This window comes from Gracilinanus agilis, chromosome 2 (genome assembly GCF_016433145.1).
Source record: "Gracilinanus agilis isolate LMUSP501 chromosome 2, AgileGrace, whole genome shotgun sequence".
Lineage (NCBI taxonomy): Eukaryota > Metazoa > Chordata > Mammalia > Didelphimorphia > Didelphidae > Gracilinanus > Gracilinanus agilis.
The window spans coordinates 331,466,553-331,484,827 of record NC_058131.1 but is presented as its reverse complement, the minus strand read 5'-3'; the positions used below and the strand labels follow the sequence as shown (position 1 = coordinate 331,484,827).

At 39.1% G+C, this 18,275-nt stretch overlaps 1 protein-coding gene across 1 annotated transcript in view; it reads right to left on the bottom strand.

The window, feature by feature from the left end:
- Positions 1-18,275, bottom strand: part of TNC (tenascin C) — a 79,831-nt gene that overhangs the window by 41,006 nt on the left and 20,550 nt on the right. Inside the window, exons 10-13 of the mRNA XM_044661513.1 lie at positions 6,479-6,751; positions 5,752-6,009; positions 4,528-4,800; positions 1,636-1,908 (exon numbers count right to left, since the gene is read on the bottom strand). Coding sequence (XP_044517448.1) covers positions 1,636-1,908; positions 4,528-4,800; positions 5,752-6,009; positions 6,479-6,751 — 1,077 coding nt within the window. The remainder of the gene's footprint in view (positions 1-1,635; positions 1,909-4,527; positions 4,801-5,751; positions 6,010-6,478; positions 6,752-18,275) is intronic.

Sequence of the window (18,275 nt, the reverse complement as noted above, 5' to 3'; positions counted from 1 at the left end):
TCAAGTTGCAAGCCAAGTTAGTTAAGCCCAATCTAGACTATTCCTTTCAGCCAATGGGGCAAACATCTCTCTTAATAATGTTCCCACTAACTTTTTTTCTGTGCAGAAAAAGGAGAATCTTTTCACAGGAGAATGTCTGGAGTGATAAAGCAGTGGGTCTTTAAGGCTCATGGAGAAATTCCCAGTAGTTTTGGTGAGGCACAGATCAAATCAGCTAGAGTTGCCTCCTGTCACTACAGCTCATTAGGAATGGAAACACTGGCATTTTTTGAAAACAAAACAGGACAAAACACTTTAGGGTCTGCACAGTGAACAGATCTGAAGTAACCCTTGTGATCTGTAACCTTGCAGACTTCAGGGAAGAAATGGATTGTAGGTAGCATTGAAAATAAACATCTGGGTAGGACAGCTTGGCATACATGATGCTTCCCTGATAACAGCCTTGTGAGATGGGTGGCATCTCTGGGAATGGGCACCCTGGTGGATCTGAATCAGCCTACACATAGCCGTAATCATCTGGGGAACATGGAGCCACTCTCCTTCCAGATGTCAGCGTTCTGTGGCTATGGAAAGACAACTGGTACAAGCTTGAGAGCTTTTGCTAGATTTTTATCTGAATTAATCACACAGTGGTGGATGTATAGGCTTGCTCTCAGAGACTGATACAGATAGGTGTGATGATCAAGTGCGAAGATCAGAGTAAATGGAAAAAAAAATCATGCAAAACCCTGTAGGGAGTACCAAACCACCCCCTGGGAGTTAAAGAAGATAAGGAGCAAGGCTGAAGAGAATCACTGTTTTATTTGATCAGACCACCCAGGGAGCCCTGAGTCCCCTGAAACAGTTCCAGAGTGAGATACTGAGCTTCCCCTGGGGCCTGGCACCCAAGTGAACCGGCACATGGAACTATTGAGTGTTTGATGCTCACAAACTAGTAGGGGCTTTGTCACTAATGCTGATGGAGGCATTTATGCTAAGTAATGACATTTCACTCTGGTACAGGCATGAGTCATAATTGTATTCTATTTGCCAGTTTGATATTCCAGTATCTGTTAATTGCTGTGGGTGGCTCAATATAGAAGAAGATATTCAGTTCTCTATTAAACTTGGTATATATTAAAGAAACGTGTCATATGTCTGAGAATCATGGCTTCCATATCCCTGAGGGTTCCTGAGATATTTTCCACTTGCAGAAGGGTTTCTAGAGTTAAATGATCTGTGCCTCACCCAAACTTACCAAGGGGAGCATGATAAAGGTTCTTGATCTCTGTGTAGGGAGAGCAAAGTAGTCTGTGCTCCGAGATGCTTCCCTGACAAGAGGTCATCCCCCTAAAGTTGGCATTGGTTCGACTCTGTTTACCCTTGATTTTAAGCTTAAATGCAGAGTATGGAGGGGTCAGAAAGCATCATGCCTCCTTCCTTTTAGCCTCCTTGCAGTTACACCTGTGCCAAGATACATGCAATGCATCACACTCCCACTCAGATCTCAGGGCTTTTCAGATCTTCAACCAAAGGGGAAAATTGATTAAGTTCATATCTGCGTCCAGAAAGGAAGAGAGATTTGCTTGACCCTTCCCTGACGAAAAAGAAGCTAGGTCTCTGAATAAGTAGAATAGTGTAGTGAGAAAAAGGTACCTGTAGAAGCTTCAGCAGAAAGGGGGCTGGTTCTGTAGGCCTGAATCACCCCATAGATGGTGATTCTATAAGGAGTGGCAGCTTGGAGGCCTGTGATATCCACAGCTCTCAGGCTGCCAGACACTGTGAGATTCTGAACCTCTTCCAACTTGTTAGCCTCCTGCACCTGAATGACAAAGCTGTCATAGGCTTCCTCTGCTGTGGTCCAGTTGAGTTTGAGGGCATCCCAGCTAATATTTGTCACAGTTAACTCTCCCAGCTTAGGGAGTTCCTCTGAAGAAGGACAGAGAATCATTAAGTCAGTCACATACATTTTAGAGAACCATAGAATCTCTGAGTGGGAAGGGACCTCCGAGATGATGGAGTCAGGCCCATACCTAAACTGAACAGGAAAGCACTTTACAATACGTGATACCCGCAGGACCTCAAGCAACAGGGAAGCTACTATTTCTTGAGGCAACTTCATTCCATTGTTAGAGAGCTCTGATGGGTGGGAATATTTTTTCTCAAAAATACATCTAGCTAAAAGCTGCCTTCATGTTACCTACTTCTTTGTGACAACACTTTTAAGTGTTTAAAGGATTAGTTTTCCCCCATTTCTTCTCTTCTCTAGACTAACCATCTCTGGTTCCTTCAACCTGTCCTCAAATGATATAGTTTCCTTGCTTCAGGAAAAGTCTCACAGTCTGAGAGATGAAGGTCTAGCTTTGAGTTAATTAATTTTGTTGCATGTGAGCAGGGTTTCTTAAATCTATTTATTTCTATTTAAATCTGGTACCTCTATAACCTATACTACACATTCCCATAGGGATTTGAAATTAGATGTACTCTAGATTGGAATAAAAGCAAAAATGTGAGTCATCCTAATGTGTATTCTTATGTAGGACATTTTTTGTGATATCAGATGGTATTAAAAGATCTATTCCTTTACTTAAGATATTATGTCTTGTTTTTTCATATTGGCATCCATCGATTTTCAAAAACTGGGTTTATAAAACTGATTTACATAAAACTTGACAAAAGTTAAAATTTGTTTCATACGCCTTTTTTCCCCTTTAGCTTGAAATGGAAGGGACAATCAGGCATAGTGGCCTTGATTCAATACTCATTGATTGCCTTCAACCCCTTCTTCACCTGAGTTGTGATATTATTTGGAGTTTTAGTAAAGAATCTCATGTCAAGAAATCCCTTAGTAACTTAAGGGGATTTGTTTTGATTTCTACTCTAATTTAGAAATAAAAATAATATGGGGCTTCTAGGTGGATCAGTGGATGGAGTGCCAGGTCTATTGATAGGAGGTCCTGGGTTCAAATCTGATCTCAGACACTTCCTAGCTGTATGACCCCGGGCAAGTCACTTAACCCCCATTTCCTAGCCCTTACTGCTCTTCTGCCTTGGAACCAACCAATACACAGTATTAATTCTAAGATGAAAGGTAAGGGTGTTAATATATATGTAAAATAACATTAGCTAACATTTAGATAGTGCTTACTTTGTACTAGGCATTTGCTAAGTGTTTTACAATTATCTCATTTGATTTTCACATCAATGGTGGGAGGTAGATGCTATTATTACCCCCATTCTATAGATGAGAAAACTGAGGCAAGCAGTTTAAGTGACTTGCCCAGTGTCACAAAACTAGTGACTGTCTAAGGCCAGATTTGAACTAGGTTTTCCTAACTCCTAACTCTTAAGTCTGCCACCTCACTGCCCCAGAGAGGCTTGGGAGAGTATTTATTAACATGTAATAGAATGTTCTGTTCCAAGGCCAAAGGAAATTTCTGAATTATTTCAGGTTTATTCCTTTTTTGAAGTAGAGACTAATCATCCTTTTTAAGGAGGCATTACCTAAGTATGAGGAATTTAAAAGGAAGTACCTGTGGAGGCCTCGGCAGAAAGGGGCTCAGTGTGATAGCCTCTAGTCACACCAGTGATGGTGATTCTGTAAGGGGTGGCTGGCTTGAGCCCTGTCACTTCCACAGAATTCGGTACACTAGCCACTGTGAGATTGTGCAGTTCTTCGGGTTGATCAACTTCTTGAACCCAAATGGCAAAGTTCTCATAGGGCCCATTTACCACCGTCCAATTGAGTGTGAAAGCATCCCAGGTAATTTCTGAAACTGTTAAGCTTCTGAGCTTAGGTGCCTCCTCTAAATAAGGACAGAAAGCCAGTTAGTTCCTCAAATTTGAAAAATCATCAAAAGGGACTAGGGAATGGTCTACTAGGGACCATTTATTCCTATATGAAAAATAGTTTCTCTTTCTGGAACAATAGGGACAGAATAATATTAACATGAAAGCAAGAAATTCAGTATTTAAACTTTAAATTATGAAATACCGGGGTGTGAGTGTCCCATGGAATTTAAACCAGAAAAATAATCTAATAAATGTGTGTTTTAAAGGTCAAGCAATCCATTCGATGCCAACTTCTCTTCTAAAGCTGGTCCTGTGACCCTGAATAAGCAGCTAACTTTATGCAACAGATAATACTTTATATTTTAAAGGAAAAGTTGAGTTTTCTTTCTCAACAAAATTAGGATAGTTATAGTTTAATAGAATATTTTTCTTCATGTTCACTAACCAATTAGAATTTTCTTTGGGAGGTAGCTTTGATTTCTCTTTGGGAAGACGAATAAGTTCCCCAAAGATGGTGGCAGGAAACTTAAACACCAAATACAAGAAAAACATGGGATGGAAAGAGAACAGGAGAGCTCTTTTATCTAATGATTATGTAGGGGAGAATGTTCTGCCCCAAAGTTTGACTCTGTTTTAAAGTGGAACCTGAAGACTTTAAATCTTTCCCCATTTCTCCCCCATGTACCCTAGTTATAGACTGATTTGTGACCCTATCTTTGAAATGGCCAACTTTGGGGACAGGACACTCTTTGGTACCTGTGGTGGCTTCAGCAGAAAGAGGTTCAGTAGTGTAGCCCCCAATCACACCGTACAAGGTAATAGTGTAAGGGGTTTCAGCTTGAAGGCCAAGAACATCAGCAGAATGAAGTTTGCCAGACACTGTGAGATTCTGGGCTTCCTCCAAATTGTTAGCCTCCTGCACCTTAATGACAAAGGTCTCATAGGCCCCATCGGCCGCAGTCCAGTTGAGTTTAAGGGAATCCCAGCTAACCTTGGCCACTGTGAGATTCCCCAGCTCTGGAACCTCTTCTGAAGAACGATAAAGAGTTACTGAGTTAATGAAATGGCAAATCCACACAAGCCCAAGGATTCAGGTGAGATGGAAATCTGGCTTTTTCTAAGGCTAAATAAGTCTGGTGTGTGTGTGTGTGTGTGTGTGTGTGTGTGTGTGTGTGTGTGTGTGTGTGTGTGTGCTGCTCTTCAACATACAACTGTCAGCAAGAATTAAGTACTCTGTAAATGTTGGTATTAAAAGTTCCTGCTTTCTTACCAACAATGGAAAGACTTTTATGATTTGCTTGTGGCTCCCATTCTCTGTAGATAAATAGTGTAGACTTTTGTGTTTATTGTAGCTTTAGACTCACCTCCCTGCTCTTAGAACCCCCTGAAGGCTTTCTCCTTAAATTAGAAATTGTCTTAAACCCTTTGTGAAACTTGAACCTCTCCCCTTGGAGACTGATCTTGAGTTATGCCTTGGAGGGAAAAGGTGACCCATTTCTGAAGACGGGGAGGAATATATGTAATTTTATAATATTTCTTGTTAATTAAGACTCCATACTAAATTCTTCAAATAAGGGAATAGTAGAAAGTAGATATTCATTGAGGGTCACCCAAGGAAACCTAATGTTGGGTACAACTCATTAGCTGTGGAGCCCAGTGCAGAGTACCTTTATTGTCTGCTTAATCTCAAATTAGAGATCGTCCTTTAAGAAGAAAAGCAAAGGGGGCAGCTAAAATGGCTCAGTGGAGAGAGAGCCAGACTTGGAGATGGGAGGGCCTGGGATAAAACTGGACATCAGGACACTTCTTAGCTATGTGACCTGGGCAAGTCCTTTAGACCCAATTACCTAACTCTTACATCTCTTTTCCCTTGGAACTGATACTTAGCACTGATTCTAAGACAGAAAGTAAGGGTTAAAAAAAAAAAAAAAGAATAAAAGCAAAGAATGTTAAGTGGATTAGTGAGTGAGTCCAGGATACCTGTGGTGGCTTGAATAGAAAGAGGGTGTGTGCTAAAGCCTAGAATCACCCCATGGATGGTGATTCTATAAAGGGTGGCAGCTGTGAGGCCAGTCACATGCACAGATCTTTGTCCTCCTGGGATGGTAAGAGTCTGGTTAGCCTCTTGCACCTGAATAACAAAGTTCTCATAGTCTCCATCAGTGGTGGTCCAGTTGAGTTTGAGAGAATCCCAGCTAACCTCTGATACGGTTAACTCTGCCAGCTTGGGAGTTTCTTCTGAAGAAAAACAGATAGTTAGCTAAGTTCTCAAGTTACAAACCAAAGTGAACATGATCTGATCCATTCAAGGAGCTCTTTGACATTGCATTCAGGGAAACAAAATCCATTGAGATTATTATTTTTTTTTTTGGCCTTTGGTAATACACTTTCATGTCATGGCTTCCTAAGAAGAGTTTATCAGTGTAACACATTGGGTGAAGGTTGAGATGACCAATTGGTTTCCTAGCTAGAGGGAACTACTCTTTATTGCTTTCACATGTGTAAATTTAATACCATAACTCCTTCTACAAAGAAGACAGTAAATTAATGAGTGGTAAATTTTATCATATTAGTAAGGGGAAGGGGATTGGTGAAGAAACCACGTTTTCAATGCTGGTCCAGATGATCAACCTAAATTCTTAGTAACGATGGAAGTGGCCAGAGATACATTTGTAGAAAGAGAGAAGGTTGGTAAGTGAAAAAGTACCTGTGGAGGTTTCAGCAGAAAGGGGGCTGGTTCTGTAGGCCTGAATCACCCCATAGATGGTGATTCTATAAGGAGTGGCAGCTTGGAGGCCTGTGATATCCACAGCTCTCAGGCTGCCAGACACTGTGAGATTCTGAACCTCTTCCAACTTGTTGGCCTCCTGCACCTGAATGACAAAGTTGTCATAAGCCCCATCTGCTGCTGTCCAGTTGAGTTTGAGGGCATCCCAGCTAACATCTGTCACGGTAAGGTTTCCGAGCTCTGGTGCCTCCTCTGAAGAGGGACAGAAAGTCAGGCAGTTAAGAGATTAACAAAAGCATTTTGAAGTAGAGAAATCAGAAAACAGAATACTGTGGGTATTTTTCCAGATCATATCTAGGAGTGAGTGGTTCAGTCATATCCAACTTTTCTGCCTATGTGTGTATGTGATGTATTTGTTCCTCTAAGCCTTGCCCTGATTAAAAGGTAGAAAGGAAAAAGCCTTTGACATACTCTCTTATTAGTTGCAATAGGATCTTAGGCATGGGGCAAACAGCCTCTTTGGTATATCTTAGCCTTAATGCTTCATTTTCATTTACCTGGGGAACACATAGACAGGAAGTATTATAAGACCTCATTAACTCAGAATCCACTAACAGAGTGATCATTTTCCCTGGACAGCACTCAGGAGAGTATGCTACCTATGAAGAAAGGGTTTGCTAAGGAAATTTATAATATAAACAGGATTGGAGGGGAGAACTTTAAATCAGTGGGGAGAGTGTTTTAAAATAGACAACCACATTATTTTCAGACCCAACTTTTCTGCTAAGTACAAATGAGTCTCATTGAATTTGATTCACCACATTTATTAGAGCTCTGAGCCTTCAAGAAGTAAAAACAACAATTTCAATTAAAGCACCCATTTTGAAAGAAGTAAAGTCTTTTTGCATTTTAGTTCTGATTTGATGTAAAGGGGAAGTTGGGTGGAGGTCCTCACTATAGTTCAATGGAGCTAGCAAGCTCTCTATTACATTGTCTCTTTCTTAGGGGCATACGTGCTTTATGTAGAAATATAATTTCATTCTTACAAGTTTTTTTTTTTTTACCTTTACCCTATCTAAAGTAGACAATGCAGCTAAAAGGTAACCCTCCAATAGTCTCAATGAGGAATGAACCATAATAATAATAATTAGCATTTATATTGTGGTTTAATGTTTACGAAGCTTTTTCTATGCATTATTTGATTTGGTCTTTACAACAACAATGTGAGGTAGGCGGTATTATTATCTGAATTTAATAAATGGGGAAACTGAGGTCATGAGACATTATGTGACTTGTCCCAGTTTAAAGAAAGTATCATGGCAGGGTGCTGATCTTGGACTTTCTTGACTCCATTGACCAACCCTTATCTACTACATCTCCTAGTTGCATCACTATGAAATCCTAAGCATAAATGATACTATTTACTTTGAAATGGAGGGATAAAAAGGGGGGGAAGGGGATAATATTTCTTAAACCTCTTTGAGGACCACTGCAATGGGCAGACTCTGTAGCTACCATAGGCAGAAATGCTTGCTTCATTTTATTTATAATATTAACTGTGCACTTTTGTTTTAGCTCCATGTGTCTCTATGATTATGCATTGTTTTCAATGTTATGAGAAGGGCAAAATAAAAATTAGAATAAGGTCGGCTCCATGTAGATTTGTGAAGCAACTAAGATTGAGCTCTCCTATACTTCTCTTTTAGTTTCCTCCTCATTCTCTTCCAGTCTGTTACCCAATTAAACTTGATCTCAAGAGTGGGTCAGGAGCAATGTGGATTAGAAGAGGTAAGAGCACTTGATTTATGAGTCAGAAGAGCTGGATTTAAAGCCAGATTCTACTGGTTGCCGGCAAGCCCCCTAACCTTCCTCAAATCAGTTTACTCATCTGGAAAATAAGGATGCTAGGATAGATCACTTCTAAGGTCCATGCCACCTCTAAAGCCAATATCTTAGTGTAAATTTAGAGTAAAATTTTCTAGGTCAAGGAGCCAGTCATATATCTTTTTATCTCCCTTAGAATTCACTATAAGCAAATGAGCCTGGTAGATGCTTAATAAATGTTAGATAACTGAAGTCAGTGTGATCTCTTTCCTGACAGCATTTACATTGTAAGACTTGACTCTCAGGAATGGAATTGGCTCCCATAAAAGGGAATATAGGTATGGGGCCACAGGTACTTATTTGAATAGATTTCTTTGCTACTAAGTAGGCTGAATCTCTGTCCCTGAAGAGGAGATCAAAGGAGAAATAAGGGAGAGGAGTTGGAAATTTCTATTCCTGATGAAGGATGTCTTTCTCATTATTAATTTCTGTATCCAAATTGCAACATGCCCAAGGCTTGGTTTATCTGAATAAGCAGAGGAAAAGGATGTAGTTTCATGGTTTATTGTACTACAATGGATATAGAATTTCATGGGTATAGGCTTTCTTACCATCGAGGATATCACTCCCCCTCCTTTAAAAAAATTTAAAACAATCCTTAGCTTCTATCAGTTTTAGTTCGAAGTAGAAGAGAAGCATGGATTAGGCAATCAGGGTTAAGTGACTTGCCCGTGGACACAATTAGGAAGTGTTTAAGGCTAGATTTGAACCCATGTCCTCCTGACTCCAGGCCTGGTGCTCTATCCATTGTGCTACCTAGCTGCCTCTCCCCATCCTTCCTGTCCATGTGATTCTTGGCAATTTCCTTCCATAAATCTCCAAAAAGCAGAACTATTCAATGAGATAGAGACTTTTCTTTGGTTGTTTTGATATTTTGTGGTATCTCCCAAATTATAAAAACTTCCTTTTAATATAAAGGAAGCTTTAGTTTTGGTAAGATTATTCTGGTATAATGCAGGCTCTAACAGGTCTGACAAAGTTGGAAAGCTTCAAGTGAACCCTGTGGTTTGCCATTGTGGCTCAATCCATGCTTGCTATTCAATAACTCTTTATTTAATGATAGTACCATGATGCCTGAACATTTAAGAACTTCTCATTTTACACATAGACCACCATGGAGTAGAGAGAGACCTTGGGATAAAGATAGATGGAGACATAGATAGAGATGATCAGGGAGGGAGATAGAGAGAAAAGAGAATATAAAAGAGAGAAAGAGAGACATAAAGAAAAGATAGGGACAGATAAAACAGAGACCAACGGACAGAAAGATACATTGACACAAAGAAACAGAGAAAGACAAAGAAACAGAGACAAACTAAGAGACAAAAAAAGAGATAAAAGATAAAAGACAAAGAAACAAAAGCACAGAGATATTTCAACTTATTAGTTATATTACCTGCCCTAAAAGTACAAGTTTATGTGTTTAAATTCTATCCTCATTGCCCTCCAAAACCAGACTTACTTTTTCTACATAGATTGTCTTAAAAGGAACTCTAGATAGAAACTCAAAAGAAACCTGACATGTTAAATAAGGAGATTAGAAGATTTCACCTCCAAGTTCTCTTCCTACTCTAAATCCCGAGGTTTTATATAAAATCAGAAGGCTTGCTATTTGCAAAACAAAAAAGAAAGTTTTATATACCAAAAAGACCAGGACTAGAATAAATATCTATTATAAAAGTTTTAGTTTTAGAGAGAATGGGAATTTATTTCTGATGCCCCATATGTTATTCAAAGTCTTCTCAGAAGTAGGTAATTTGTGCTTGGCAATCACTTAATGCTTTCTAAGTCACTCTATCACTGGCCTTTCAAAGGAATAAAAAAAATGATCAGATAACTCATCATGGCTAGCTTGAAAATCTCCGTTACATAGTAGTGATGGTTGAAGAGATATAATAAGCAGGCAGAATGAGGTGCTGGAAGGGTTGATGGAGCAAATGACAGAGGGGTGTGTGAGGTATAGAAGAGTAAATAAATGTGTAGATAAAAGGAAATGAATAAATTAAAAAAAAAACTAAGAAGTGATGGAGAAAAGGAGGGAATGGAAGGATAATTTAAATAAAAGGTAAGGTAACAATGAAGTAAATGAAGGAGTGATGTCCAACTCAATGATAATGAGCAACAGATAATATCCTGGATGAAGGAAAGACAAACATGTCTGGGGTAACAACATTCCAATCATAAATGACATATCTGTGTGCTTCCTACCCTCTGGGCAAAATGTTTCCATTGTGCTGTATGGTTCTTTGACAATGGACTACTTGGCATTTCTGGATGAAAAGGGCCTTTCTTGGGGACTTCCCCAAAAGGTTTTTCTGTAGCTTTGTATTGCTTTATTCTATGGGCAATATGAGTAGGGGTGAGAGGTCTAAGTTCTATTTTGCTACATTTGCCCTTTACAGAATCTATAGCCTTAATGGAACCATTCTTAAGGATCTCCCTCAATTGTGAGAACTGATTTTTGCTTTTCTTCCCTCTCCATTGAATGGCTGGCTGAGAAACCAGCTTTCTCTCAACTAAAGAAAGAAATGATAGCAATTTTGCATTATGAGGACTGGAGCATTTGAAAAAATACAGGGCTTGAGGATAGAAACACCTGGAGGAAATGAGACAAAGTACCAGAAGCAGGACCAAAAATAATATACACAATGACCACCACAAAGTAAATGGAAAGCAACAACCACAAAAGGAAAAGTGAATGTTGGGTAATGGAAATGACCAAACTTGGCCCTGAAGAAGAAATATGGGAATGCACTAATGTATTTCTCTACCTTCTATGAAGAGGTGGAGGACCATGGAAGTGGAACACTATACCATAGAATTCGACATGTTGGCTAATTTTACTGAACTAGTTTCCCACTCTTTATTTTTCTATATAAGGAATGGGGTTCTCAGAGTGAGAAAGGGGGGAGAGATTTAGGAGAAATGAAATAGATATTAAAAACAAAATATAACTTTTTAAAGAAAGAAAATCACTAAGTGTCATAAATAAATAACAATGTCTATTAAAGATAAATAAAAAGAGAAAACCTGGACCTGAGTTCATATTCCACCTCAGGTACTTGTTACATGCGTGACTCTGGGTGTCATTTAATCTCTGTTACCTCAGTTTCCTTATCCATAAAATTAGGGGATTGAACTAAATGGTTTCTGAGATCTCTTTCAGCTCTAATTCTTTGTTATATTATGATCCTAGGAAAAAATCACTTTGAGTGGACAGTAATAGTAACAAGACAGAGTTCCTATTAGAAATGAGAATTCTTAAAGCCTACTAAAATTCAGAGGGTAGATTAGGGCTCCTTGACTTCTTTCTCTCATGAGGCTCTAAGGGTAAGGAGGGGCACTAAGAAAATGAACTGAGAGGTAGAATAACTTGCTAAAATTTTCAGTATGAGTTCTCAGTCTATTATTTCCCCCTTCTATTCGACCCAGCCCAAAAGAGAGTTAGCTTAATAGTAAAAAATATTTTTGGTGGTCTGTCCCAGTTAGGCATCCTTTTATTTCAGTATGGGCAAGAAAAAGTCTTCCCTCTATTTAATAAACTCCAGTTGCTCCTTGCCACCTCTAATATGAAATATAAAATCCTCTGGCATTCAAAGTCATTTATAACCTAACCTTTGCTCCTCTATCTTTCCAGTAATCTTATGTTTTATATATCCCTGCTACCCAGTAATACTGACCTCCATACTGTTCTTCGAACAAAATACTCCATCTCCCTCCTTCAGGCATTATCACTGACAGTCCCCCATGCCAAGAATTCCCTCCTTCCTCACCTGCTCCTTTTGGCTTCTCTAAATTTCAACTAAAATTCTACTTTCTACAGGAAGTCTTTCCTGATCCCCCTTAATTGTTGGTGCTTTCCCTCTGAGATCATTTCCAGTTTTTTCTGTCGATAGCTTGTTTGTCCATAGTCATTTCTATATTGTCTCTCTCATTAGATTAATTGACTCTTTGAGAGATGGGACTGTTTTTTCACTGTATCTTCAGTGGTTGGCACAGCGCCTAGCACATAGTAGGCATTTAATACATATCTGCTGATTGACTGGCATTCTGTTCCGATGATGTATGCAGTCATTGTGGCATCTGTAAAAAAGTTGCTGGAATATCATGGCAGAACCATGTATCCAAAAGGTGGATGCTGATACAGCATTTCTCCTGTCTACTGCCTTATTTGAAGATGTCATCCATTACTACCATCTTCCTCCAGCAAGGTTGATGTTAGGTTTATCAGAAAAGACTCTAGAGTGGGAAAATGACCAAAGAATATAGCCTGTTGCTCTGGGTATAAATAGCCTCCTTCAAAGTCTTCATTGCTAGCATCTATGGATTAGTTGCTTTAGTTTTCATTGTAAGCTATTTTAGACATGTTCAGAAGTAAATATTGCCCTTCCCTCTTTTAAAAATATTTTAAGAGAAGAGTAATTTTGACAATAGAGACATGGTAGAGGGTGGGCTATGTGGAAACCTTGAACTTGAGGAGGTATGTTCTGTATTTAGGCACAGGCTGGCCTTCCTTCTTGGGATACTCTCTCTCCTCACTTCTGCCTGTGGAAATCCCTAGGTCCCTTCAAAGCTCAGCTCAGGGGTTGCCTCCTACATGAGGTCTTCCATCATCTCCTGAGGTTGTGAGTGTTTCCCTACTCCATTTCTCTAATTTACCTAGCATTTATATAGTATGATTTTATAATGATTTCTCTGTGCACGGGTGATTTTCCTCTAGCAGAACATTAGGTCCTAGAGGACAGGGATCATTTTACCATTGTCTTTGTGTTCCGGGTACCTAGCACGGTGCCAGGACCATAGGAGGACACTAAATGTTTGCTAATTTATTTTAATCAGGTGCACCCAGGTAAAGAGGGCCTCTGATCCTCTCCTCTTTTATCAGCTGTCAATTTGCTATTGGTTTTAGAGCTCATGAATTACCCACACCAGACTGGCTTGAAGTAATCATCTCTTCTTCAAAATGATAAAGTTATTCACAGTTACAGGGGCAGGTGTGCTTTATCTCCTCTCAGAAGTGGGCTACCCCAGGACATAGCAATTAGGAGAAGCAATTCTGTTGTCAAGGTATTTATATATAACTATCGGTTACTTTTTTTGTGGTAAAATATCCAAATCTTTTTTTCTTTTGTCATCTCTTACATAATAATAATAATAACAATAACAATAATAATAGTTAACCTTTATATGAACCTTAAAGGCTTGCAAAATATTTTACATATATTTCCCCTTTTTCTATTTGAGTCTCCCAACAATCCTAGGAAGTAGATAATATTACTTTATTGTTCCATTTTACAGTTGAGGAAACTGTGGCTCAATTGAATAAAATATTTTACCAACAGTTACAAAGTTACTAAAATGGGAAGGAAATGTGGGTCTCTCTGGTCTGCAAATCTAGCATTCTTTCTATGACTATGCCATGCTATCTTTCTCTTTTTTCATCTTTTCTTTCTTTTCCCTTTCCTCACTTCATTTGACTTACCCTGTTATTTCTCCCCACCCTCTAATTCTTTCACTTTCATCCTTCTAGAAGCTTTCATAGGCTAGGGAACATGCCATCTATTTATTTTTAATCCAGGAGAGCTCCTTGCTGGTGTTCAAGAAAAATTTATTGATTATTGCACAGTTCTTGGGCCACACCTCTGAACACTAAGCCTACCAGCAGGGTGATGAGAGGCTCAAATCAGCAGACACCTTGTCTCCTTTTCAGTAAGTCTGCCAAAAGGCCTGGGAGGAAATGGGGTTGGAAATGCTGATTAAAATGGAATTTGGAGTTATCTGGGGATTTCCATTATTCAGACTTATGAAAACTAAATCATTTTTTTATTATGCTTTCAAAAGGAAGAAGTGAATGCTGTGGATTATTTTTCTTTTCTTCTTCCTATTTTAGAAAGGTTCATTGATCAGTGAATCATAGCCTAACTCCTTAAAAGTGTGCTCTGAATGGGGAGGAGAGTGTCTTGCATGGAAGAAAAGAATCTTAGCAAAAAAATCGATCATAAACTAAATTGTGGAACTCCATTCAATATAGCAGTTCTTGCTTTAAAAGGCTAAACTACTAAGAAATTAAGAACAGGAAAAGAGCATTCCAGATGTGAAAGAGACTTAAAACTTCCTTCTGCCCTGAAGGATGATTAATTAATATATCAAAAGAGACATCTTAATTCCTTTTAAATAAATAATGAGTTATTGCTGTGCAAATAAAATTACTCCAATCAAAATGTGCCTTCAGGATCTGATTTTTAATTTTTTTAAACCCTTACCTTCCATCTTAGAATCAATACTATGTATTGTGGTTCTAAGTCAGAAGAGTGGTAAGGACCAGGCAATAGGGGTTAAGTGACTTGCCTAGGGTCACACAGCTAGGAAGTCTGAGACCAGATTTGAACCCAGGACTCCTATCTCTAAGCCTGGCTCTTAATCCACTGAGCCACTCAGCTGCCCCCTGATTTTTAATTTTTAAAAAACAACTCTTAACTTCTGCCTTTGAATCATTGGTTCCAAGGCAGAAGAGGGATAAGGGTTAGACAGTCGAGGTTAAATGACTTACCCAGGATCACACAGCTGGGAAGTGTTTGAGGCTAGATTTGATTCCAGGACCTCCTGTCTCCAGTTGTGGCTCTCTATCCACTGAACCACTTAGCTGCCACTGCCTTTAGGATTTTAAAAAATGCTGGCTAAAAGTAAGAGATCCAATAGGAAATACAGTGATGTCAGGCATAGAACTTTTTTTACTATTTAATTGGTTTCTTCTCCTGGCTCTGCTGAGGTCTAGAGTCCTCTCAAGTGAGGATGGGTGGGGGTGGGCAATGCTGCTTAGTAATTTTGCACAGCAGGTCAGCCAGCTAACATTTATTAAATGCTTGCTATGTGCCAGGCAATGTGCTAAACACTGAACATACAACACAAAAATCTCTGCTCTCAAGAAGTTCATAGTCTAACTGGAGGTGGGATTGATACACCAAGAAAGGCAAACAAACAACAACAAAAAAAGAAACTATGCACATAGAGATTTAGAGGACAAATAGGGGATGATCTACAGGGAAATGGCTAATATTAAAGAAGACTGGGAAAGGGTTCTTGAGAAGACAGATTTTCAGCTGAGACTTGAAGGAAGCCAAGAAAGCTAGGAGACAGACGAGGAGGGAGAGTGTTCAAGGCATGGGGGACAGCCAGAGAAAATACCCAGACTTAGGAGATGGAGTGGCTTGTGAGACGAAGAGTAGGTCACTGACTCATAGAGGATATGGAAGAGAGGGAGGTGTAAGCAGACTGGAGAGGTAGGAAAGGACCGGGTAAGACAACAAACTGTGTGATGGCTAATTTTTGGCCTAGAGACTCACATGTTCTCTCTCCCCTCTCTTCCTCTCTCCAGTTCTGTCTGTCTCTATCTCTTTGTCTATCTCTCTATCTCTGTCTCTCATCATTTCACAAACACAGAGGTTGCCAAAATAAAGGAGAAAAATAAATTGGAGATATGAGAAGTGTGTGTATGTGTGAGAATGTGTGTGTATTTGGCTAATCTTGGGGTTCTCCCAATTTCAAAGTAGACAATGTCTCTGAGTTGACCTCTTTCGATCTCTAATATATAGAGCTTGTTCTTTGACTTTAGACCTGGAAGGTACTTTCAATACTAATTGATTTAGGGGTCATCTGGGTGGCTTAATGGATTGAGAGCCAGGTCCTGGGTTTAAATCTGGCCTCAGACACTTCCTAGCTGTTTGACCCTGGACAAGTCACCTAACCCCCATTGCCTAGACCTTACCACTACTTCTGCCTTGGAACCAATACACAGTGTTGATTCTAAAATGGAAGGCAAGAGTTAAAAAAAAAAAGATTAATTGATTTAAAGGATCAAAGCATTAGAGCTGGAAGGGACTTCAGATCATCTAAATGAAATTATATATGTAAAATGTTTTGGAAGTCTTCAGCACTATATAACCATCAGTATCATTATTATTTACAGATGAAGAAACTGAGGCTCAGGAAAGGTGAGTGACTTGTCTAACATCATTTAGGTAATAAGCCTCAGAGGTCTTCTGTCCTCTGATTTCAGAGCCAATAATATTTTCACTATGCCTTGCTGCTTTTCATTTTACAGAGGAGGTAAAGTAACTTACCATCTCATCACCAAGGTAGCAGACAGCAGGGCAGGAATATGGACCCAGTTTCTCAGATCCACAGCCTTGCTTCTTCCATTACTCTAAACTGTCTTTCTTTCATTATTCCTCTTAACTTATGAATGACCCTTAAAAGGTCTTGAAACCCCCACAGGCCAAAATGTACTTAGAAAGGAATTCCACATATTGCTCCCTAGATAAGGAAGTGGGATGCCCTCCCAAGTACACTAAAAGACAACAAATGTTCAGTCTAATTTACACAATTATGGCAATAGGCTTCTTCAGACCTAGCTACCTGCCCATCATCTTGTCTTCTAATAATTCAAACCTCAGTCCTTTAAGATGCACTTGAATTCCATCTCTTCCAACGAGCCTTCTCATATTTCATTCACACATACTGATTTATTCTTTTCTTTTATCAGATTATAAGATAAGAGAATGCAGAGCAGGTAGGGACCTCAGAGATCATTTAAGGATAACTGTCCTTCCTCTCCCTCATTTTATTTTACTTAAATTTTTAAAAAGAATCCTTTCCCTTTCACCTCAGAATTAATATTAAATATCAAGGATAGCTAGGTGTCTCAGTGGATTGAGAGCCAGAACTAGAAATAGGAGATCCTGGGTTCATATCTTATCTCAGCTGCTTCTTAGCTATGTGATCCTGGGCAAGTGACTCAACCCTTATTACTCTACTGCCTTGGGACCAGTCCTTTGTTTTATTGTAGTATTATAGTATATTAATTATAATTAATTTATTTGTTTTATTTTTTAATTTAAATTTTAAATCTTATTTATTAATTTGTCTTAAATACTTACCTTCTATCTTAGAATCAATTGGTTCCAAAGCAGAAGAGTGGTAAGGGCTAGGCAATGGGGTTAAGTGACTTGCCCAGAGTCACATGGCTAGGAAGTATCTGAGGCCAGATTAGAATCCAAGACCTCCTGTTTCCAGACTTGGCTCTCTATCTATGTCACCTAGCTGCGCCCTCTTCTTCATTTTAGAGATGGAGAAACTATAGACCAGCCTGGCAGGAAGGAATTGCCTAAAGTCACAGGAGGAGTAAACCACAGAGCTTAACTTTGAACTCAGATCTTCCAACTCCAAACCCAGGGCCCCTTCTACAATACCATGTGTCCTGACTTTCCTTTGTTTTATTTGAACCAAATATTTTGCCTTTTGCAATGCACAATCTTATGTTATACTGAAGACATAATAAATGTTGTGTCTTTATCTCGTTGCCTCAGTGGGTCTATAAGTTGAAAGACAGGGACTAAATAACTAATTGAACACCTGATATGCACTGAGCATTATCACAAATCGCTTCTGCCACAGCCTGCCATTCATCATTAAGTGCACTGTAGGTCCTTAATGAGGCTAAGATGAATTTCCATTAAGAATGAAAATATAATATTGCTAAAACGCTGAAGATAGTGGTGTATTCTAAATTGGGAGGAACAAATGTGTACTTTGTATAGAAATTCTGATTTTTGTAGTTTAATATACTTTGATATTTTTTATCACTGCTAGAGAAATGTGTCAGCAATAGCAGGGAGTAATGTGGTTCTGAAATCATTAGCCTGGGAAAAAATGGCCTCATCTTTTTAGCTGCTGTGGGAAGGGATTAGAGGAAAAGGGAGTTATAGAAAGCTCAGGACTGTACACATCTCTGCTGTGATGATCTAGGAAGGAAGAAAGAAACCTGTAATGAGAATGGAGGCAGGAAAAAAGATATCCAAAGGATTACTACCATCCTCTTGGGCTTCCTTAAGAA